At 41.5% G+C, this 24,258-nt stretch overlaps 1 protein-coding gene across 1 annotated transcript in view; it reads right to left on the bottom strand.

The window, feature by feature from the left end:
• Positions 1-24,009, bottom strand: part of psmd1 (proteasome 26S subunit, non-ATPase 1) — a 109,189-nt gene extending 85,180 nt beyond the window's left edge. Inside the window, exons 1-10 of the mRNA XM_063045633.1 lie at positions 23,832-24,009; positions 11,393-11,436; positions 10,602-10,675; positions 10,114-10,283; positions 8,618-8,823; positions 7,699-7,842; positions 6,334-6,560; positions 1,891-1,957; positions 498-635; positions 329-417 (exon numbers count right to left, since the gene is read on the bottom strand). Of these exons, the coding sequence (XP_062901703.1) occupies positions 329-417; positions 498-635; positions 1,891-1,957; positions 6,334-6,560; positions 7,699-7,842; positions 8,618-8,823; positions 10,114-10,283; positions 10,602-10,675; positions 11,393-11,436; positions 23,832-23,847 (1,175 nt within the window). The 5' untranslated portion in view covers positions 23,848-24,009. The remainder of the gene's footprint in view (positions 1-328; positions 418-497; positions 636-1,890; positions 1,958-6,333; positions 6,561-7,698; positions 7,843-8,617; positions 8,824-10,113; positions 10,284-10,601; positions 10,676-11,392; positions 11,437-23,831) is intronic.
• Between the last annotated feature and the right edge of the window lie 249 nt (positions 24,010-24,258).

The raw sequence follows: 24,258 nt of genomic DNA, 5'->3' as shown, positions 1-24,258 counted from the left end.
GGCATACAAGAGTAAAATAGATCAGCTGGTTGAGTGGTGTCGCAGCAACAACCTGGCACTCAACGTCAGTGAGACCAAGGAATTGATCATGGATTTCAGGAAGGGGAAGTCAAGAGAACACACGCCCGTCCTCTTTGAGGGATCAGAAGTGGAACGGGTGAACAGTTTCAAGTTCCTGGGTGTCAAACCTTAGGTTCCATTCTCCCTACTAACTTTTAACAGAATGGTCCATCATTTTAACACAGAGGCCTCACTCTATATTGCCATTATTATAAAAAACAATTTTGCTTTAATTTTACTTCACAAATTAAAGAAAACATACATTTACCTGAGAAACTTGTCACTTGTTGTTCCACAATACATAAAAGAATTAGCTATCACTGTTGCTGTATGACAAACTGAGTTTCGGACTGCATCCTGACAAACAGAAACATTTTATTGAGTGACATTAGAAATAACTTATAAAATTCTAAAATTAAACTTAGACAATGACTTACCTTTGTGTTTTTTAATATCATAAGGTCTGTGTTGTTATTTAGAATTAAAAACTGCAAATGTAATTCAATAGACATTTCACCACTTAATATTTTTATCATTTTTGTGTTCTGATCATGCAAGGCTTTGGACTCCGAAGTCTGAAAAGTAAAACACAAATATTTTGCAAATATAAAGCAATATATATGTACTTGAATTTCACAAATTACACATTCACTATTCATGTGGATTATTAAAGAACTGTAATTTATTCTCCAGAAAAAAATATTTTAGAATTAAAAAGTAATGTAATTATCAAGGTTACACTCACAGTAGAGCCTCCAGACACTCATTTACCCATTTCACACCCCCTCAAAAAAAAAAGTTATAGCACAGAACAGGCCATTTGACTCCAAGTTCAGATGTTTTTACGCCTCAAAAGATCAAGTTATCTCCACTCTCTCTATGCTGGAGTAGAGCAAGATAAATTGGCAATTGTTTCAAACTTAAACTCCTCCCTAAATTACTGACCAAGATACTCCCCAATCAAAGAATTCTGCCACTCTAATTAAAAAAAGTGTCAAGATTATTCTTTGTACCCCTGGGCTGATAAAAATGAAGGCAATTGAAGCTGTTGCAATACCACACAAGTTCCATTAGAAATCCAAATATGCAGATTAAAATTCCACCTGCTGGAACCCTCGTATTGGACAAAATTTTTTTTTTTACAGCTTTTTTCCAAATTCAGTAAATAAGGTTACTTGAACCATGCAAAGTTCCAAGCAATCATGAAACGTAAAGATATTATACATTAACTTCACAGTTAGCTCTCATAAGGAAATTATTGGCTTCCTTCAATTTCTTCCACAATAGTGGACATATTGATTGAAAGTAGAGATTAAATAACATAACAAATCTACTGGACTGCAGTCATGACTAAAATAAAAGACTTTATTAATGACAAGTACCTTGAATTCCCTAATCAAATTCCATTTGTAGTTAAGATTAAAGGAAGTGGTTCTGTGCCTACCAGTTTCCAGAGTCTTAGTTCTAACAATATTCCAATACCCAATTTTTAAAAAATATACGGAAAAAAATCCTCTTTAAAAAGAGATCAAAATTACTTCAAACAGCACTCTTCACATCGGGAACAAAAAACAAAGTCAAGGATTCAGAGTTATTTTTGGTCACCAGCCAATTAGACAACGCAAACATCCTCATATATCTTTCTGGGAGAAACCATAGATCCCAAAATGGCCAAAAGAAAATATAATGAAAAAGAGTATGTGTTTCATCCAAGCAAGGAGAAGTGGAAGAGCATGGAGAGGGATATGGAAGAAGTGGAAAGGTACGGAGGGGAGTATAGAAAAGTAGGAGCAGTGTAAGAAATACAACAAAATACTCTCGTCTCCTCACCAATTCTGTGGTTTTCACGGATGCTGTTGGAGAACTTCCCAACTTTTCGTCTGTCTCCATGGATTCACTAGAGATAAATTCAAAGTATTAATGATACAGAATCAACTGACTTATTTAATTAATACTTCTCACTTAATTTATGCTTACAATCCATCTTTAAAACCAATTATCTTGAGTTAACATCTCAGGTATTCCCTTTGGACTATATTAATTTCATTTTCTATGTGGAATTAAAGTGAAACTAAGTTGTTCCACATCAAATAATACCCATACAAGTTTTCACTTTAATGTTACATTACATTCAAATATTGATGAATTGCAATTATACTTCTATAGGAGTACATAACAAAAAGAGCAATTCTAAAAGGTAACCAATTTACACTCAAGTTTAAGTGTACTGGTTAAAGCTACATCTGCTTCCACAACATGCAACAGTGGTATGAACCAAATCAAATCTGATCCCTTCCCATCTGTGAGAATATATTCAGAAAATGTATTAAAAAAGGCTTTTCAATTACATATTCCAGTGATATCATCTTATAGAGTTTACCATTACACATGTCTGGGACAGCGGTGAATTAAACCACAAGACACAGGAACACAATTAAGCCACTCAGCCTATCAAATCTGCTCTGTCATTCTATTGTGGTTGATAGATTATCCCTCTGAACCCCACTCTTCTGTTTTCTCACAGAAACCTCTGACACCCTTACTAATAAAGAACCTATCAACTTCCACTTTAAATACATCCAAAGGCTTGGCCTCCACAGCCATCTGCGGCAATGAATTCCAGAGATTCACCACCCTTTGGCCAAAGAAATTTCCCCTCATCTCTGCTCTAAAGGGATATCCTTGTATTCTGGAGTTTTGCCCTCTGGCTCTATAGAAAACATTCTCTCCGCATCTACTCTGTCTCGGCCTTTCAATATTCCATAGTTTTCAATGAGTACAGACCTACAGCCATCAAATGCCCCTCATATGTTAACCCTTCCATTCCCCGAATCATTCTCATGAACTTCCTCTGGACCCTCTTCAATGCCAGCACATCTTTTCATATGCAAGTGACCCAAAACTGCCACAATACTCCAAGCTGCCATCTGACCAATGCCTTATAAAGCCTCAGCATCATATCCTTGCTCTTATATTCTAGTCATCTCAAAATGAATGCATACATTTGTCTTCCATACCACTGACTTAACCCACAAATTAACCTTTATGGAATTTTGCACAAGGACTCTGAAGTCTTTTTGCACCTGATTTTTGAAATTTCTCCCATTTAGAAAATAGTCTACATCTTTATTCCTTCTATCAAAGTACAAGGCCATACACTTCTCAACACTATATTCCATCGGTCACTTTTTTGCCCATTCTCTCAAACAAGTCCTTCCGCAAACTCTCTCCTTCCTCAACACTACCCACCCTCCGCCTATTTTTGTAGTCTACAAACTTGGCCACGAAGTGATCAATTCCATCATCCAAGTTGTTGACATATAATGTGAAAAACAGCCCAATAACAACCCTTGTGGAACATCATTATTCACCAGCAGTCAACCAGAAAAGGCCCGTGATCCCCACACTTTGCCTCCTGCCAGTCAGCCAGTTGTCTATCCTTACTAGTATCATTCCTGTAATACCATAGGTACTTACCTTGTTAAGCAGCCTCATGTATGACACTTTGTCAAAGGCCTTCTAAAAATCCAAGTAAACAACATCCACTGACTCTCCTTTTACCATCCTGCCTGTTATTTCCTCAAAGTATTCAAACAGATCTGTCAGGCAAGATTTCCCCTTAAGGAAACCATGCTGTTTCATCCACCTCCAAGTACCCCAAAAACTTGCCCTTAAAAATGGACTCTAATATCTTCCCAACCACTGAAGTCAGGCTAAATGACCTACAATTTCCTTTCTTCTGCCTACCTCCCTCCTTCACAGAGTGGAGTGATACTTGCAATTTTCTAATCTTCTGAAACCATTCCAGAATCTAGTGATTCTTGGCAGATCTATTAATGCCTCCAAAATCTCTTCAGCTACCCCTTTCAGAACCCTGGGGTGTATCCATCTGGTTCAGGTGACTTACCTCTCTTTACACCTTTCAGTTTCAAAGCACCTTCTCCTCAGTAATAGCAACTACATTCATTACTGCCCCTGACACTCTTGAATTTCTGGCATACAAGTGAAAACTGACAAAAAACACATCCACTATTTCTTTGTCCCCCATTACTACCTGTCCAGCATCCTTATCCAGTGGTCTGATATTGACTCGCACATCTGGAAAAATGCTTCTAGTATCCTTTTTATGATATTGGCTAACTCACCTTCATATTTCTCACCTTATGGCTTTTTAAGTTCCCCTTCACCACCACCCTTCCTCAGTCTGGCAGAACTAGTCCTCATCCTCAGCAATTTTTCCTTCAGCTCCTCCCACTCAGGGGGTATCTATGGGCACCCATTTGGGCCCAAGCTATGCCTGCTTCTTCTTTGCCTACAAAGAGCAGTCTACGTTTCAAGCCTTCCCCAGTAATGCTCCCCAACTCTTCCCTTGCTACACTGATGATTGGTGCTGCTTCATGCAACAATGCTGAGCTCAAAATTTCATTAACTGTGCCTCTAACTTCCACTCTGCCCTTAACTTCACTTGGTCCATTTCTGACACCTCCCTCCCCTTTCTCAATCTCTGGAGACAAACTGTTGTCCGACATCTTTTATAAACCTACTGATTCCCACGGTTATCTTGACTACAGCCCTTCCCACCGTATCTCCTGTAAAAATGCTAATCCCTTCCTCCACTATTGATGCTCCCCTCACCTGCATTTCCTTTATTTCCCGAACATCTGTGCTCACCCAATCTTCCCACCGGCTTTAATGGCGATAGAGTTCCTCTTATCCTCACCCGCCACCCCATGAGCCTCCGCATCCAACACATCATCCTCTGTAACTTCCACCATCCCCAAACGGATCCTACCACCACGCATATCTTTATGTCCTTCCCCCAACCACTTTCCGGGATCGCTGCCTCCGTGATTCCCTTGTCTACTCATCCCTCCCCACTAATCGCTCTCCCAGCACTTATTCCCGAAAATGCTACACCTACACTACTCACCTCCTCCCTCACCTGCATTCAGGGCACCAAACAGTCCTTCCATACGAAACAACACTTCACCTGTGAATCTGCTGGGGTTGTCTATTGTGTCCGATGTTCCTGATATGGCCTCCTCTACACTGGTGAGCCCCGTTGTTATTTAGGGGACCACTTTGTTGAGCACCTCTGCACCATCCAGCAAAGTGGAACTTCCTGGTGGCCAAACAGTTTAATTCTCATTCCCACTCCCGTTCCGACATGTTAACCCATGGCCTCTTCTTGCATCAAGATGAGGCCACCCTCAGGGTGGAGAAGCAACACCTTATAGTCCGTCTGGGTAGCCTTCAACCTGATGGCATGAATATCGATTTCTCCTTCTGGTAAAAAATAAAAGAATCTCTCCCCCTCCCCTCTTCTTCTATTCCCCACTCTGGCATCTTACCTCTTCTCACCTGCCTGTCACCTCCTTCCTCTCCAGCCCTTTATCTTTCCTACCCACCTAACTTCACATATCACTTCCTAGCTATCCTCCTTCCACTCCCCTCAACCTTTTCACCCTGGCATATTCCCCTTCCTTTCCAGTCCTGAAGAGGGGTCTCAACATGAAACGTTAACTGCTTATTCATTTCCAAAGATGTTGCCTGACCTGCCAAGTTCCTCCAGCCTTTTCTGTATTAGTTGTCTTCTGCTTCTCAATCCTCTAACTTCTCACTAATTTTTGCTCTATTATACACCCTCTCCTTTCCTTTTCAGCCACAGCTGCCTCATCTGCTCTTTAGAATACTTCTTCATCTTTGGGACGTATCTATCCTGTGCCTTCCAAACAGCCCACAGAAATTCCTGCCATTGCTTACCTGTGCAATAAAAAGGCAGACTATCATACCAAATTGTACTGCAGTTCAGTAACCCTGAAAGAGTGGAACAACCTATACTCTTTATATCTCACTAACTGTCCTTTTCACAGTGTACAAATTTAACATATCATCGTTTTAAATGCCACTCACCACTGAGTAGCTATTCCCACAGAAGTTTCTTGCCGTCACGTTCATATCTAAAATCATCGGTCTCATAAGTAATGTATGAAAACATCCCAAAAAGTTAAATGTTGTGTTGCTACTTTGTCAGTGTGCAGTTAACAGAACTATTTGACATAATATAATTTAAACAGTTCCCTAAAGTACACTCAGATTTGAAAATGCTGCAAGCAACTGCCATTTAGTACAGAAAATGACAGTACTACACTTGTGAAGTCAAAGGAAGTTCAGGAGGTATTGTCATGGTATCAGCATCTCAATATTCTTAAAAATAACAATCACTGCATATCACTCAACAAGTTCTGCTACAAGAAAATACTGCGCTTTTACCTTTCTTTCTCAGTAATTGGTACAGTACCAGTATTTGTAGAACCTGGTACAACAGCAATAGGAGTGCCTACAGTCTTAAGGTTCTGGATGACACTCGACAAGAATTGTTGGCTGGCACTCTCATACAAGTCAAAACAGATTTGATAGGCCATCAGCAAGTTGTCGTCCTTCACAAGTTTTTCTAGGATATCACTAACTGCTTGGGGGTCATCCAGGAAAATTAGACACTGTAAAAATAAAATTTCAGAAGTTAGAGCAAATCCCCTCTGCAACTGCCCAAGATATTTCTGCAGCAAGGCAGCCCAATTCTGCCATCTACTGGTATTTAAAGCAGACTTAATACTAGTTTTATGGGAAGATCAATCAATTTATTCAAGATCTCAGTTATGATAAAATCAAGTGTGTTTTTATTAAACAATTCTTCTCCTAAATGGTATTAAAAATGTCTTTTACAAATTTACATCCACCGTATTTGCAAATTTGCGACTATGAATCTTATCTGCAATGAATATTTGCTAAAAACCACACAATAATGTACAGCAAGCAGGAAAATATCTTAGAATCATAGTTCAGCCTAACCACCAGCTAACATAGATACTCTAAACCTTCATGTGCTCAAATAGCTGTGCTTTCTTAATGAATTATTTGCAATTTCAAATCTTAAAACACTGAAATAGGGATTTACTCCAGTAGAACTCTGTTATTAATAGGGTGATAGTCAAAGAGTCACAAGATTTTTTATGGGAATTGCACAACATCTTATATTAAAACATCTCTCCATCATTTCTCTTTCAAACCCTTAATATTCCGATTCAATTAATTATATTTTTGCTTTCCACAGCTGAAGCAATAATAAATTCCTGGGAGTCCGTACAGGGGAGACCAGGAGAGATACAGTAACTATTTCTAAATTGCCTTCAAAAGATGTAATAACTGCTCGCCTGCAAAAAATGCTTACGGGAAATGCCAGATGAGAGGGTTAGGTACAAAATCAACTAATTTCTGGCATTTATTCACAGCCCAAGATAAATGCAAATAGGAATGGGGAGGTAGTGGAGTGTAACTGATATTTGTTTTAACAATTTTGTAAGAACAATAAGTTGCCTAGAAACAAAAACTGATGAACAAAACCTAAAATGGAAACAGAAAATTCAAGAGATACTCAACAGGTCATATGCAGAGAGAGAAAAATAGAGTCAACTTTTCAGTGCTTAAAACAGATGCTGCTTGACCTGCAGAGTACTTTCAGCATTTTCTACTTTTTATGAATTTATATACATTGGCTTCAGATAGAAATGTTCCCATGGAAGCACTACTGAAAATCCTTAACTTGGGTTTGTGGTTAGCACTTGAAAATGGTATTACCTGACACACATTAATAAAATCTGGTTTTTCCAGATTCATATACAGCTTGACCAGAACACGAAGGACTTCATTCCTGAATTGCTTATTCTGCATCAGTGACATGCACACTTTTACACTGTATGCAAGCATCCCAGAGATATCGTTCTGTGAAAGAATAGAAGAGTTAAATATGGCACCATTCTGCAAACATTGTTTTGTTGGTATGTTATACCTAATGGACTTCACTAAATGAACAGACATTCTTACCAAAAGGCATCCTGTCATTTGCAGCTAAGAGCAGAAGGTACTGCAGCATCAGAACCGGATCAGCCAGGCTGGATTACAGCTTCTCCTCCCAACCTGTTAGACTTCTTAACACCCTGTTGCCACCCAGCACACATATGCACCCTGTCTGAATGCTCTGCACCCAGCGTCCATCCATCCCTACCACTCTGCAATTCACTGACACACTCTCAACCTGCGCTCTGGTCACTTTTCATTGCGGCTGTTTCACAGTTATACCACTGCTTGCTTTGTTACAATAGTGCCAGTGACATCATACTGTTTTACATAAACATACATTTTGTACTTTATGTCAACCTGTCATTCAGGCCATTCTGCTCAGGGACTTGTACTAATATTATTTTGTGACTATACGTGCTGGATCATAACTGTATGAGCTGTGTTTTGCACCTTTGCTCCAGAGGAACAATATATTAGTTAGCTGTGTACATGTTTTATGACAGTTACCTGGAACTTGAAACTAAATACAAATTAACCACAGGACAATATATCTTCGTCTCTTCCGTGACACTATTTTGAAATTTCCACATTGTAGATTTACTAAAATGGCAGTATTAACTACTAAAACAATAAAAGAAGTGGGGGAAGGAAAAAAAAAAGCAGAACTTTCATAAACATTAACAATAGAAATACTTACAGATTCAAGAATCACTTTTTCAAAGACATCAAGCCTCCTAGTCTCCAAAGCAATGCCAATAGCTTGTTTGTATTTGTGGTCATCAAAACACCGTTGGAACATCTTATTAACAATACCTTCCAATCGAGGGTCAATAGGTTTCTCCTCACCATTGGGTATTTCTCTATTTTCAACTCGAAGTTTTGTATAATGATCAATACATTTAGCTACAACAAAAAAAAATACAAACATTTAAACTATTGTAAACCTTTTTCATATGAACAAAGTTACGACTACTCATTGCGTTGCCTCAAGGCACTGGAGTTCTAAATCTTTCCTTGTATGTGTACTGAAACGATTCCATAGCTATCATGCTAAAATAATTACCTTTTGGAGGCATTGGCTGATCATTTCTGTCATTTGTACAACCAGTGAATTTCAGTTTAAAACCATGCTGAGCTGCAAAGAGTTATTCCTCATGTACCCCTGCACCTTTTGCCCCACGGTTTAACTCTGAAACATCTGCTATTGGGAACAGATTCATTCTATTCCTTCCATCTAAAACTGTTATTTGTTTGTACACCTCCATCAAATCCCCTCAATCTAGTAAGTAAGCTCCAAATAGAAATACTCCAGCTTTATTAGTCTAACATTGTACTTGATATCCCAAAGCCTTTCCACCATCTACAAGCCACAAGTCTGGAATATGATAGAATAGTCTCCACATGCCAAGAAAACCATTCAAGAAGCTTGATGCAATCCAAAACAAAGCAATCCATTTAATTGGCATCCACTTAACTAAGTCTTCATTACCTCCACCAACAGCATGACATGGTTACAAATTTGTTCTATCTGAACTGTACTTCTATAAAGCACTCGGAGTACAGTTCACTAAACCACAGCCTCTGTCAGCAACAAAAAGAGCAGTGGGCACATGGGAACATCATCCTCTGCAACTTCTCCTCCAAATCACACACCATCTTGATTTGGAAATATATCAGCATTCCTGCACTGCCACTTGATGGAAATCCTAAAGTTCTCTTCTTGATTGCACTATGACAGTTTTATCATTACAAATCAGAAAATTTATGCAAGTCCAAAAAATGAGAGTTGCAAGATTAGAAATCAGACAGCAATTTGAAAAAGGACCTAGTGCTTTTCCTGCGTACAAGACAAACAAACTCTTCTTGGGCTTCTAGTCAGATACAGGTATTGATTATAAACAACATTTCCATGACAAACACCGCCGTCTATTATGAAGATATCATCGAAATGCCGGTTATAATTGATACTTGTACCTGACTGGAAGTCCGAGAACAGTTTATTCATCAGAGTATAGAAGTAATTTTATACTCTTCAAAATTAAATTTCCACAAAATATTAAAACATCAACAGGTGATACATGAGCTCAAAGATCCACTATGTTCCTTTAGTGCCACATTATCAGTGTATAACATGCATCACAAAATAATTCACAAAATTCACATTCAAGGAATAGAAATTAGAATATTGCTAACCTATAATAGTTTCCACATATTCTGATTCATCATTGACATTGAAGAGGTCCCCAGCTCCAAGTGCATAATTCAATGATTCTTCAAAGGCTCCAAGATGATAAAAAACTTTAGATGCCACCAAAGCAGCAAATTCCCGACTCCGGAATGTCTCATCTTCATATAGTTCCTCACTAAAAATGAGCACAATGTTTAAGACAAATATTTAGACGTTGATTATAAATTTTGCCTAGGTATGGGTAACGCAAATCAATATCATCAATCTTCATTCATTTGTGAATAATGGAATACAAAGATACCATACCATTCTATAACGATCAAACCACAAGAAATTATGCATAAGCATACAGAAACAAGGTACAGAAATACAAATGACCTTAAGTACAAAAGCTCCACTGGTGAATTACATTAATAAGTCCATCAATTTTAATTACCATAGCAAGTCAGAGAGGTATTTGCTAGGAAAAATATTCAAAAAACAAATGCCTTACATTTTAACCACGGATTCTGAAATTTCAGCCCAGAAGTCATTGACAACAGAGTTCAGCTTGTGCAGAGCAAACTCCTGGAACACAGTGAAAAAAAAATAAAGGCACAGAATATATTTTGATATCTAAACAGTGTGTATTGTATGCTCTTTCTTTAGATGAGAGCACAAAAGAAGCTGCAGGTCTTTCTCATTCACACCTTGAAAACCCTTATGCCTCAGAATGACACCAAAGCAGTAACAAATAAAACTCCTCAATATTCATGGTAATGAAGAGACACAAAAGCTGAAACATCGTAACGACAATCTAGAGACACAAGGGGGACTGCAGGTGCTAAAAATCTGGATCAACACAATAAAAAAAATAGCTGGAAAAACTCAGCATGCCAGGCACCCATGGAGGAAAATGAATAGTCAATGTTTTGGGCCCAAGATCATTTATCAAGATGAGGTCCCAATGGATCGCATCCTGATGAATGGTCTCAGCTGAAAGATCTGACTGCTCATTATCATCTATAGATCCTACCTGACTAGTTGCATTGATAATTACAATCATAATGCTGCCCTAAATTTAACATTTAAAAATCAGGTTAGTTGCTTTGCCAGTGTTGTGATTCGAGTAACAGAGGTTTCATTCCCAAGATATTCACATTCATTTCACACTGAAATTATTTGCAAAATCAGATGACACTTAAAAATATTGGAGCTTTAGTCAAAATACTCCATAAAATGTTTCCCAAACAAAGAAAATTCTTCAACTTTTGCAAATTGTTTCTCTGCAGATGAAGCACTTACCTTGAGCTGTGGTTCTTTTTCATCCAGAAGTGAAATGATTCCAGCTATAAAACACAATTATGGAGGGAACATTAGTATAAAATATATTAGTTAACTCCAGCTAATCATTAAAAACAAGGACAGCGTTGTTCAACAATTATCCAGGTAGAAAATGATAGATCAAAGACAGATTCTGGAAACAGAACATAGAATAGTACAGCAGAGTACAGGCCCTTCGGCCCACAATGTTGTGCCAACCCTTAAACCCTGCCTCCCATATAACCCCCCTTAATTTCCTCCATATACCTGTCCAGCAGTCTTTTAAAATTCACGAGTCTATCTGCCTCCACCACTGACTCAGGCAGTGCGTTCCACGCACCAACCACTCTCTGAGTAAAAAACCTTCCTCTAATATCCCCCTTGAACATCCCACCCTTTACCTTAAAGCCACATCCTCTTGTATTGAGCAGTGGTGCCCTGGGGACGAGGCGCTGGCTATCCACTCTATCTATTCCTCTTATTATCTTGTACACCTCTATCATGTCTCCTCTCATCCTCCTTCTCTCCAAAGAGTAAATCCCTAGCTCCCTTAATCTCTGATCATAATGCGTACTTTCTAAACCAGGCAGCATCCTGGTAAATCTCCTCAGTACCCTTTCCAATGCTTCCACATCCTTCCTATAGTGAGGCAACCAGATCTGGACACAGTACTCCAAGTGTAGCCTAACCAGAGTTTTATAGAGCTGCTTCATTACATCACGACTCTTAAACTCTATCTCTCGACTTACGAAAGCTAATACCCCATAAGCTTTCTTAACTACCCTATCTACCTGTGAGGCAACTTTCAGGGACCGGTGGACATGTACCCCGAGATCCCTCTGCACCTCCACACTACCAAGTATCCTGCCATTTACTTTGTACTCTGCCTTGGAGTTTGTCCTTGCAAAGTGTACCACCTCACACTTCTCCGGGTTGAACTCCATCTGCTACTTCTCAGCCCACTTCTGCATCCTATCAATGTCTCTCTGCAATCTTCCACAATCCTCTACACTATCCACAACACCACTAACCTTTGTGTCTTCTGCAAACTTGCACTAATAAAAATCACGAAAAGTAGAGGTCCCAGAACAGATCCTTGTGGGACACCACTAGTCACAACCCTCTAATACAAATGTACTCCCTCCACCATGATCCACTGCTTTATGCAGGCAAACCAATTCTGAATCCACCTGGCTAAACTTCCCTGGATCCCATGCCTTCTGACTTTCTGAATAAGCCTATCGTGTGGAACCTTGTCAAATGCCTTACTAAAATCCATATAGATCACGCCCACTGCACTACCCTCATCTATATGCCTGGTCACCTCCTCAAAGAACTCTATCAGGCTTGTTAGACACGATCAGCCCTTCACAAAGCCATGCTGACTATCCCTGATCAGACCATGATTCTCTAAATGCCCAGAGATCCTATCTCTAAGAATCTTTTCCAAGAGCTTTCCCACCACAGACGTAATGCTCACTGGTCTATAATTACCCGGACTATCCCTACTACCTTTTTAGAACAAGGGGACAACATTCGCCTCCCTCCAATCCTCTGGTACCATTCCTGTGGACAACGAAGACATAAGGATCCTAGCCAGAGGCTCAGCAATCTCTTCTCTCGCCTCGTGGAGCACCCTGGGGAATATTCCGTCAGGTCCCGGGGACTCATCCATCCTAACGTATTTTAATAACTCCAACACCTCCTCTCCCTTAATATCAATATGCTCCAGAACATCAACCTCACTCATATTGTCCTCACCATGATCAAGTTCCCTCTCATTGGTGAATACCGAAGAGATGTATTCATTGAGGACCTCGCTCACTTCCACAGCCTCCAGGCACATCTTCCCACCTTTATCTCTAATCGGTCCTACCTTCACTCCTGTCATCCTTTTGTTCTTCACATAATAGAAGAATGCTTTGGGGTTTTCCTTTACCCTACTCGCCAAGGCCTTCTCATGCCCCTTTCTTGCTCTCCTCAGCCCCTTCTTAAGCTCTTTCTTGCTACCCTATATTCCTCAACAGACCCATCTGATCCTTGCTTCCTGAACCTCATGTATGCTGCCTTCTTCCACCTGACTAGATTTTCCACCTCACTTGTCACCCATGGTTCCTTCGCCCTACCATTCTTTATCTTCCTCACCAGGACAAATTTATCCCTAACATCCTGCAAGAGATTCCCAAACATTGACCACATGTCCATAGTACATTTCCCTGCAAAAACATCATCCCAATTTACACCCACAAGTTCTAGCCTTATAGCCTCATAATTTGCCCTTCCCCAATTAAAAATTTTCCTGTCCTCTCTGATTCTATCCTTTTCCATGATAATGCTAAAGGCCAGGGAGCAGTGGTCACTGTCCCCCAGATGCTCACCCACTGAGAGATCTGTGACCTGGCTTGGTTCGTTACCTAATACTAGATCTAGTATGGCATTCCCCATAGTCGGCCTGTCAATATACTGTGACAGGAATCCATCCTGGACTCACTTAACAAACTCTGACCCGTCTAATCAGGCGCCAATCAATATTAGGGAAGTTAAAGTCACCCATGATAACAACCCTATTATTTTTGCACCTTTCCAAAATCTGCCTCCCAATCTGCTCCTCTGTATCTCTGCTGCTACCAGGGGGCCTATAGAATACCCCCAATAGAGTAACTGCTCCCTTCCTGTTCCTGACTTCCACCCATACTGACTCAAAAGAGGATCCTGCTACATTACCTACCCTTTCTGTAGCTGTAATAGTATCGCTGACCAGTAATGCCACCCCTCTCTATCCCTCTTAAAGCACTGAAATCCAGGAATATTGAGAATCCATTCCTGCTCTGGTGCCAGCCAAGTCTCTGTAATGGCCACTACATCATAATTCCAAGCTCTCAGTTCATCACCTTTGTTCCTGATGCTTCTTGCCTTGAAGTACACACACTTCTACCTTACTACCTTTACACCCTTTATTCTGCTTCTCTTTCCTCAAAGCCTCTTTATATGTTAGATCTGGCTTTACTCCATGCACTTCTTCCACTGCTCTATTGCTCTGGGTCCCATCCCCCTTGCAAATTACTTTAAACCCTCAAACTAAAACCTTCAAAGCAAAAAAAAAGGTGGAAATGCGCAACATATCAAGAAACAATTGAAAGGAACACTTCAGGTTGAAGACGCTTCATCGGATTTGGGAATAGGGAAAAGCAATTTTAAGTTGTAGAGAGGCTGTGGAAGGATGCATTGGACTAAAGAAATATCTCTAATAGAGTGACACCAGGGCTGTCAAGGGGATAAACTATCACAACATCGATGTAAGATTGACAGGTTGATCAAGTAGAGGGGGAAAAAAAAACAATGTGATATAAACACACACAAAAGATTTGTTAAAAAGTGTGTTGCTAATACACTACAGGGAGGTATGAAGACCATCGCTTATGGTTCCAAGCAAGTCTCCCCATGACTACATGGGTTTCTGCTGACTGCTCCAATTTTCTCTTAAACCTAAAGGTCATGATGTTATATTGGTTGGTAAAAGAATCAAAGGGGAGTTGATGGGTTTGTGGTAACCAAGGACAGGGAAAAAAGTAGAAAATGAGATTAACATTATCCCTCAGTGTGACAATAACTAAGATACTGTAGATAAACTGTTCTTGAGAAAGAAAGATAAGGTAGATGAACTTTTCTCGAGGGAACACTTCAATATTCAGGCTTAATGGTTTATGTTTCAAGGAACAGTCAGAAAATTGGTCAGTATTCACTTGATACCAGAAGAATCAGGGATGAGCTAATAGATGTTAAAATGTCAGTAAAGATTTGTTTTTAATTATAGAAAACTATTTTTATTGAAGAATTCAAAACAATAAATCAAGTACAAATAACTGGACCTTAAATATTTAGGAACAAAATCAAAAATCTTCAAAATCAAAATCATTTAAAAGGTATCATTCCACTTAAAGGATAGGTTAATTTTCTGACTGAAAAGACTGATATAAGATTTGTTTGCAAAGACTAGGTATCAAGTAATGTGGATCAAAAATAGAAAAAACAGATTTGAGGAACAGATCAGCAATCATCCAACATCAGAAGAGAACATGCTCAAAAGATTGGATAGCACACTCATGTTTCTTTAGAATCGTTCACACTCCAATCTTTTACTTATTATCCATTTAATATACTAACATCCACATATCTAAGCAAAATTTGAATTAGTCTGCATTGTTTTTGTTCACACAACTTTTCATGCCAAGTTTAGTGTCATATGCTCAAGTAGTGAGTTACAATGAAAAACTTGCAACAGCATCACAGGCACATAGATTCAGATAAACACACACACTAAATTCCTCCTCTCTGCTACATTACCTGCATCTTCAAAAGCTTCAATCACTTACGTTGTTTCTCGGTTTACTTCCTTGTGATCATTTGATCTTTGAACAATTTGAACTATATTATACTTGAAGTAAAAGCCAAAAGCCATGGTTGAACTAGGAGGTTCAGTCTGCTAAGGGCTAAATCTGTGGCAATCAAGACCAGTGATCCAGAACTATACAAATTGTCCAGGTATGACTGACAGATGGCCATTATATCTACAAAGTGAAACCTAACATCATGAATGCCTGTAATACTTCACTTCTAGATGAGCTCAGTGCTTTTTATGCACGCTTTGAAAGAGAGTATAAAACTATACCTCTGCAAATCCTGGCAGCATTTGGTAATCTGTCTCGGAGGCCAATGTCAGAATGCTGTTCAACACTCTCACAAAGCGTCAGGTCCTGATGGCATACGTGGTAGGACACTGAAACTGGTGGGAGTGTTCAAGTGCATCTTCAATCGCTCAGTGCTGCACTTAGAGGTTCCCACCAGCTTCAAAAGGATGACAATCATACCAGTGCCCAAGAAGCACAGGGTGAGCTGCCTCATGACCATCACCCAGCTGCACTCACATCTGTAATGAAGTGCTTTGAGAGGTTGTTCATGGCTAGAATCAACTCTTGCTTAAGCAAAGACCTGCAATTTGCCTATCGTCACAATAGATCAGCAGCGGATGCAATCTCACTGACTCTCTACTCGCCCTTGGATCAACTGGACAATAACAATATCTATGTCAGACTGATGTTTATTGATTACAACTCGGTGTTCAACACAATCATCCCCTCAGTTCTAACCTACAAGCTCCAAAACCTGGGCCTCCATACCTCTAGTCAACTGGATCTTTGACTTCCTCACCAGAGACCACAGTCAGTGCAACTCAAAAATAACACCACCTCACTGACAATCAGCACTGGCGCATCTCAAGGATGCATGTTAAGCCCACTACTCTACTCTCTCTACACTCACGACTTTGTAGCTAGGCACAGCTCAAATGCCATCTGTAAATATGCTGACAACGCAACTATTGCTGGCAGAATGTCAGATGGCGACTGTTGTAACTGTGATCGAAGTCACCAGCGAAAACACTGAAGTTGGTGATATAGAAGTCTGTATTCAGCACAAGCAGGCATTCTCATGGAAACACTTACTCACAAACACAAAAATTGACCACAATCTTATACCCTTAAAATCAAAAGTAACAGCAGGTGATTCAATATAATTTTAATAGTTACAATGACATTGTTTCCTTTAATACTTGGGGTTGACAAATGATTCCTTTGAGATACATAGTGGAAGCACATTGTAATTGATAAGATACTTCCGAAGGTCTAACTGCCACTGTGAGAAACTACTTAACACAAATATTCTAAAACATTTTGACAACAGAGAGCCAGACACCCATAATTAATGTTGTCAGGGCTGTCTCTGAGTACACAAAACTATTGACTGCCTAACCTGTGACCATGGTTATGCTAAGCGACAATATCCTGAAGTCACAATGGTGCAACACACACAAAATGCTGGAGGGACTTCGCAGGCCAGACAGCATCTATGGAAAAAAGTTCAGTTGTCGTTTCGGGCTGAGACCCTTCAGCAGGACTGGAGGAAAAAAAAAGATGAGGAGTAGATTTAAAAGGTGGGGGAGGGGAGAGAGAAACACAAGGTGATAGATGAAACAGGAGGGGGAGGGATGAAGTAAAAAGCTGGGAAATTGATCAGTGAAAGAGTCACAGGGCTGGAGAAGGGAGAGTCTGATAGGAGAGGACTGAAGGCCATGGAAGAAAGGAAAGGTGGGGCGGGGGGGTGATGGGAGCACCAGAGGGAAGCAATGGGGAGGCAAAAGGAAAAGGTGAGGGAGAAAAGGGGATGGAAATGGTGAAGGGGTGGGGGGGGGGCATTATCGGAAGTTCAAGAAATCAATGTTCATACATCAGCTTGAAGGCTACCCAGACGGAATCAAGGTGTTATTCCCCCAACCTGAGTGTGGCCTCAGAGAAGCACCTATGCTCTGTCCACCGGAAGAAGTGGGACCTCCCAGTGGCCACCCATTTTAATTCCACTTCCCATTCTGATCTGTCAATCCACGGCCTCCTCGACTGTCGCAATGAAGCCACACTCAGGTTGGAGGAACAACACCTTATATTCTGTCTGGGTAGCCTCCAACCTGACAGCATGAACATCAATTTCTTGAACTTCTGGTAATGACCCTCCCCCTTCACCATTCCCCATCCCTTTTTCCCTCTCTCACCTTTCTCTATGCCTGCCCTTCACCTCCCTCTGGTGCTCCCCCCCCCCACTTCTCTTTCTTCCATGGCCTTCTGTCCTCTCCTTTCAGACTCACCCTTCTCCAGCCCTGTATCTTTTTCACCAATCAACTTTCCAGCTCTTTACTTCATCCCTCCCCCTCCCGGTTTCACCTATCACCTTGTGTTTCTCTCTCTCCTCCACCACCTTTTAAATCTCATCTTTTTTTCTCCAGTCCTGCTGAAGGGTCTCAGCCCAAAACATCGACTCTACTCTTACTTTTTTTCTACATCAATGCTGCCTGGCCTGCTGAGTTCCTCCAGCATCGTGTGTGTGTGTTGCTTGGATTTCCAGCACCTGCAGATTTTCCCTTGTTCACTATGGTGCAAATAACTTAGCCACGTTGCTTGGTTTGATGCAAGCCAATTAACACAACTGCATTGTTTTAACACCTGGGTCTCGGTTTGGTCACCGGCCGCTCGACCATGGTTTCCAGTTGGGTGCCGGACACTCGGAGAGATACAGCCGGGGGGGGGGGGGGCGCTCGGCCGGGGGCTGTGGTCAGCGACTTGGGCTGGCTCCCCCACCAGACTTAGTCTGATGAGGAGGGTGTGAGGACACCCGGCAGGACTGAAAAAAGCAAGACCTGACAAAGGGCAGATGAGCTCCTTGTGAGCCAACGGCCATCTTCCATGGAAGAGATTAAAGCCTCACCACTTATCTATAAATCGTACGCTATGCACCTAGTTAGAAGAGACATGGTGAACTTGGGCGCTCACCGTGTGCCTGGACCTGCCCAAGGCCTCCGCCTAAGGAAGAGCCGAGCTCGAAGAAGCGGCCGCAGCTGGAGGTCGACACGGCCTTGGGCTCGAGTTCGGCGGGCGGTGCCAAGGCGGCCAGCGAGAACAAACTGGAGGAGAGGCTGTACTCGATGCTGTCGCAAGATCGAAGAAGATGGAGGTGCATAGCCGCCAACCCCAGATTTGGGACAGCACCCACTGACTGACTTGCATATGCAATCTCAGTCTATGGAGCAGATTGTGTTTTTAACTTCAATTTACCGCTTGCAATTTACATAAAAAACAAAGCTATTTGTAAGCTTCCTGAACTTACTTACATTTACAATAAGAACTGAAGCCTGATTCTTGTTTGAATTAATATCTGCCATATTCATTTAACTCCAGTATACTTTCTAACAGTGACAAGGTGGTGTACAGGAACAAGACAGATCAGCTAGTCGGCTGGTGCCACAACAAGAACCTTGCACTCAGCGTCAGTAAGATCAAGGAGCAGCTGTCGACTTCAGGAAGGGGAAGTCAATGAGGGATCAGCAGTGGAAAGAGTAAGCAGTTTCAAGTTCCTGAGTGTCATCATCTCTGGAGATCTATCCTGGGCCCAACATGTTGATGCAATTACAAAGAAGGCACAACAGCAGCTATTTTTCATTAGGAGTTTGAAGAGACTTGGTATGTCACTAAAGATTCTCACAAATTTCTAGAGATGTACAGTGGAGAGCATTCTAACTGGTTGCATCACCATCTGGTACAGAGGGACCACGGCACAGGATCAGAAAAGGCTGCAGAAAGTTGTAAATTCTGCCAACGCCATCATGGGCAATAGCTTTCCCAGCACTGAGGACACCGTTAAAAGGTGATGCCTCAAAAAGGCAGCATCCATTATCAAAGACCCCCATCACATACGACACGCTCTCTTTTCATTGCTACCATCAAGTGGGAAATACAGGAGCCTGAATTCACACACTCAATACTTCTGACTTCTTCCCTTCCAGCATCAGATTTCTAAATGGACAATGAACTCATGGAACACTACTTCACTATATTTCTCTCTTACTTTGCACTACTTACTTAATTTTTTTTATACATACTTCTTTCTGAGAGTTTTTATTATCATTTATTGCAATGTATTGTTGCCACAAAACAACCTGATTCGGATTGTAAAAGCGTTGTATGAAAGCAATCCATTATCTGCATTATGTGTCAGCGCTAATTTTGTTCATTTACAGTCAAACAAAAGGAACACGGCAGCACGTTGGTTATCTGTCGTGTCCCATGACAGTGAAACCTGTGAAGGAGTTTATAAAGTGGAAAAGCCATTACACGGGGACAGTTCCACTCCTCTGACCTCAGAAGTCTGGATCCAGTGGTTTCCTTGGTTACAGCCATGACTACTTTTGTGCCTTATCATGGCTTCATTCTCCCCAAAGTGCTGCAGAACCACCTTCTTGGCCATTGGATCTCACTATTCATTGTATCCACCCAGTCTGCCACAGCCAATTTCACATGCTCAGACATATTTTACTGGGGTATGAATCCTCACCTGATTTAGCCTGACTGCCGAAAAGGTGCACCGGAGTGTGGCCACTGTCACATACAAACAACTACTTGGGACCCACAGATGAGAGCTGAGTGTCTTGGTGGGAACCAAGGGTGAGTGAGCGACTCCAGAATGGGCAAGACAACTCCTCCTCCTGATGTGCCTCCCTGGACACCCCCCACACGGCAGCGTACACACAATGTATTCCTCTGTCGATAACAGTAGTATAGTACCGCAGTAGTATTGTTGGTGTTCCAATTTGTTCTGTATTTCATTTAACTACATAATTCACTACTCAGTGAAACAGTAGTTTGCCTTTACTTATACCCTTTCAACTACTTCCATGAAACTTTGGCTACTTGGGCCAGCAGCAGGTCCCAATGTGTTCCAGTTAACTGGAATCCATGGTACATCAAAATAAATGACCTTGTATTCCTCCATGTTGTATTCCATTTGCCACATTCTCACAGATCCTGCCCATATCACCTTGATGCTCTTTAAACACACCTCTGCATTAATAATCCCACTTAGGTTAATAGCAACAGGAAATCTGGGGGGGGGGGGAGAAATCGCATTTGGTCACCTCAGCCAAATTGTTGACAAAAATTGCAAATAGCTGAGGCCCAAGAACAATCTGTTCAGTCCTGCTATCTGCTTTCAGTCTAATAACCAGAGTGCACTCAATAAGCCTGGAACTCAATGCCTGAAAAGATGGTGAAAGAAATCATCACTACTTGAATGACAGCTTTAAGAACCATAACCTATAAGACTATGAACCAGAAGCTGGGAAATGGGATTAGGCCCATTTTTAGCCAACATGAACACGATGGGCTGAATGGTTTCCTTCTAAGGCATCAATTTCTATGACACAACAAGAATTCTAATCAAACTACCTATCCAGCATAAAATCATGCATAATAAACTTCTTCCAAGTCAAAGCTGATATTTTTGAGAACAGCAAAAACTTCAGTTTCCTTTTACTATATCTTGTTTTCTCAGCAACTCTGGACAAAAAAAATACCATCACCTTACTCACACAGTAATATCAAGACGAGACAACTCGCCCTTCAAAGTCTGTGTCATCTTCTATAAAGATCAGGACTAATTAACACAGAAAATCTACAACACATTACAGGCCCTTTAGCCGACCATGTAACTTACTCTAGAAGCTGCCTAGAATTATCCTACCACATAGCCCTCTATTTTTCTAGGCTCCATGTACCTATCTCAGAGTTTCTTAAAAGACCTTATTGTATCCGCCTCTGCCACCTTCGCTGGCAGTGCATTCCATGAACCCACCACTGTGTGAAAAACTTACCTCTGACATCCCCCTTGTACCTACTTCCAAGCACCTTAAAACTATGCCTCCTCACATTAGCCATTTCAGCCCTGGGAAAAAGCCTCTGGCTATCCACACGATCAATGCCTCTCATCATCTTATACACCTCAATCAGGTCATCTCTCATCCTCCATCGCTCCAAGGAGAAAAGGCCAAGTTCAACCTATTTTCATAAGACATGCTCTCCAATCCAGCCAACATCCTTGGAGTGTTGGAGTGTTTATTGTAAACAGTTTTGGGCCCCTTATCTAAGGAAAGATGTGCTGGCATTGGAGAAGGTCCAAAGGAGGTTCACAAGAATGATCCCAGGACTGGAAGGGTTAATGCATGAAGAACATTTGATGGCTGTGATCCTGTACTCACTGGAGTTCAGAAGAATTGGGGGCGGGGGGGAAGATTTCACTGAGGCCAATGGAATATTGAAAGGACTAGACAGAGTGGACATGGAGAGGATTTTCCTATAGGAAGGGAGTCTACTACCAGAAGGCACAGCCTCAGAATACAAGGTTCTCCCTTTAGAACAGTGATAAGGAGGAATTTATTTAGCCAGACGTTGGTGAATCTGAAATTATTTTAATTAATCTTTGGAATTCGTTGCCACAGATGGCGGTGGAGGCCAAGTGATTGGGTATTTTTTAAAGGGGAAGTTGATAAGTGACAAAGTACCTTAATGCAGAGTGAGGATGTGCAACACAAATACAATTCCGACAGACAATAATTAGATACATGACTCCTACACGTGTCTTAGGAAAGTGGGAGGAAACCCAGTCACAAGATGCACAAACTCCTTACAGTCACCTGCAGTAATTCAACCCCAATCTTCCAATCCCTTGCGCTGTAAAGCGTCACACTAATCGCCAGGCAACTGAGCAGCCCCTCTCAATCCCATTTAAAAGTTCATAGTAAATTTATTATGGAAGCACATACATCACTATGCTACCTTGAGATTAATTTTCTTGTGGGTATTCTTTGTGAAATAAAAGAATCAATGAAAAATCACACAAAGATTGATAAACAACTGCACATATAAAAAGAAACAAAGCTGGGAATATGAATTGTTGAGTCCTTGAAAGTGAATCCATATGTTGTAAAATCAATTCAGAGTTGAGAAGACTGAGGTTACCCACGCTACCTTCTCCCGGTAACCTTTGACACTCTAACTAATCAAGAACCCATCCATTTCCGCTTTAAATATACCAAATGACTTGTCCGTTTGTGGCAATGAATTCTACAGATTCAACTCCTCTGGATAAAGAAATTCATGTTTATCTGTGTGCTAAAGGGACGTCCTTTTCTATTTTGAGTCTGTGTCCTCTAGTACTAGTTTCGCCCTCTATTGGAAGCATCGTCCCTCCAACCATTCTATCCAGGTATTTCAATATTGGGTCGGTTTTAATGAAATACCCCCTCATTCATCGGAACTCCAGCGGGTACAAGTGCAGAGCCATGAAACACTCCTCACAGGTTAACCTTTCGTTCCCGGGATTATTCTCGTAAACCTCCTCTGGAGCTTCTGAAATGCTAGTGCATCCTTCCTTAGATATGGGGCCCAGAACTGCTCACAACACTCCAAATGTGGTCTGGCCAATGCCTCAGATTCATGAGTAACTTGCTCACTTTCTTGCTCGGAGTTACCGATCATATGAAAACAAATGTAACTCTGCCCCGGACTCTTTCGTCAACATAATGACACGGCTCTTGATTTTAGACACATCGCGCACTCTAGCTAGCCTCACGTTCTCCCACAAGTGAACCCCTTCCTGTTGCACTAAGGCGCCGATTAACGCGCGGCCCCGGGTGCGAAGCCCGTTCTCAGGCCTCATTCATTCAATGACTCAGCTGCTGAGTCCCAGGCAACTACTAGCGAATATTTAACACCTCCAAACGAGCCAAAGTGAGGTTTTCTAGGCCTGTGCAGGCGCAGGCTATCAAGCGCACAAAGCAACAACTGACCAGTTCACAAGATACAACATCAACCTGTTTTTCGTGTGTATGTGTAGCTCTCCAGATAATAAGAGAATGCTGTCGAGGATTTCTAGCCTTCTCTTATTGTATTAACGGTCACGCAGATCTCAAACCAGCCGGCAGCGTCTTCAGGCTCAGCCGGGCACCGAACAGGGAGAAGGGGCGAACTCGAGCAGCCTTACTCACCGGCCGAGGTAATCATGTTGTAACCGCTCTACCGTCCGCTAAGTGTGCCGATGCCCAGATTCGATGTTGTGCCGCCCGCTCGGTTTGTGGTGGGTCGGCACAGCGCTCGGTACCGTACCGCCTGCCCGGTGCCGGGACTCGCCGCCGCTCTGACTCAGGAGTTTTCACTCACAAACCCTACTTGCTTCACCCCCCTGGGGTCCTCGCAACCCCTGCTGCCGCCTGCTTCTCCGGTCACAGCAATTACCTCACAAGTAGCACCTTTTATTTCATTAAAACAACTTACTATTATTATTATCATCTATTTTATGGCAATATATAAAATACTTTCGCAGCCCTAGTCTTTTAGTCACAGGCATTCGATAGACAGCTGCGTTGAAGCCCCGCCTTTGGCGGGTGCCGGATGGCGACGCGGGCTGTGATTTGG

This window comes from Mobula hypostoma, chromosome 4 (genome assembly GCF_963921235.1).
Source record: "Mobula hypostoma chromosome 4, sMobHyp1.1, whole genome shotgun sequence".
Taxonomy (NCBI): Eukaryota; Metazoa; Chordata; class Chondrichthyes; order Myliobatiformes; family Myliobatidae; genus Mobula; species Mobula hypostoma.
This window is presented reverse-complemented; position numbering and strand designations above follow the sequence as displayed.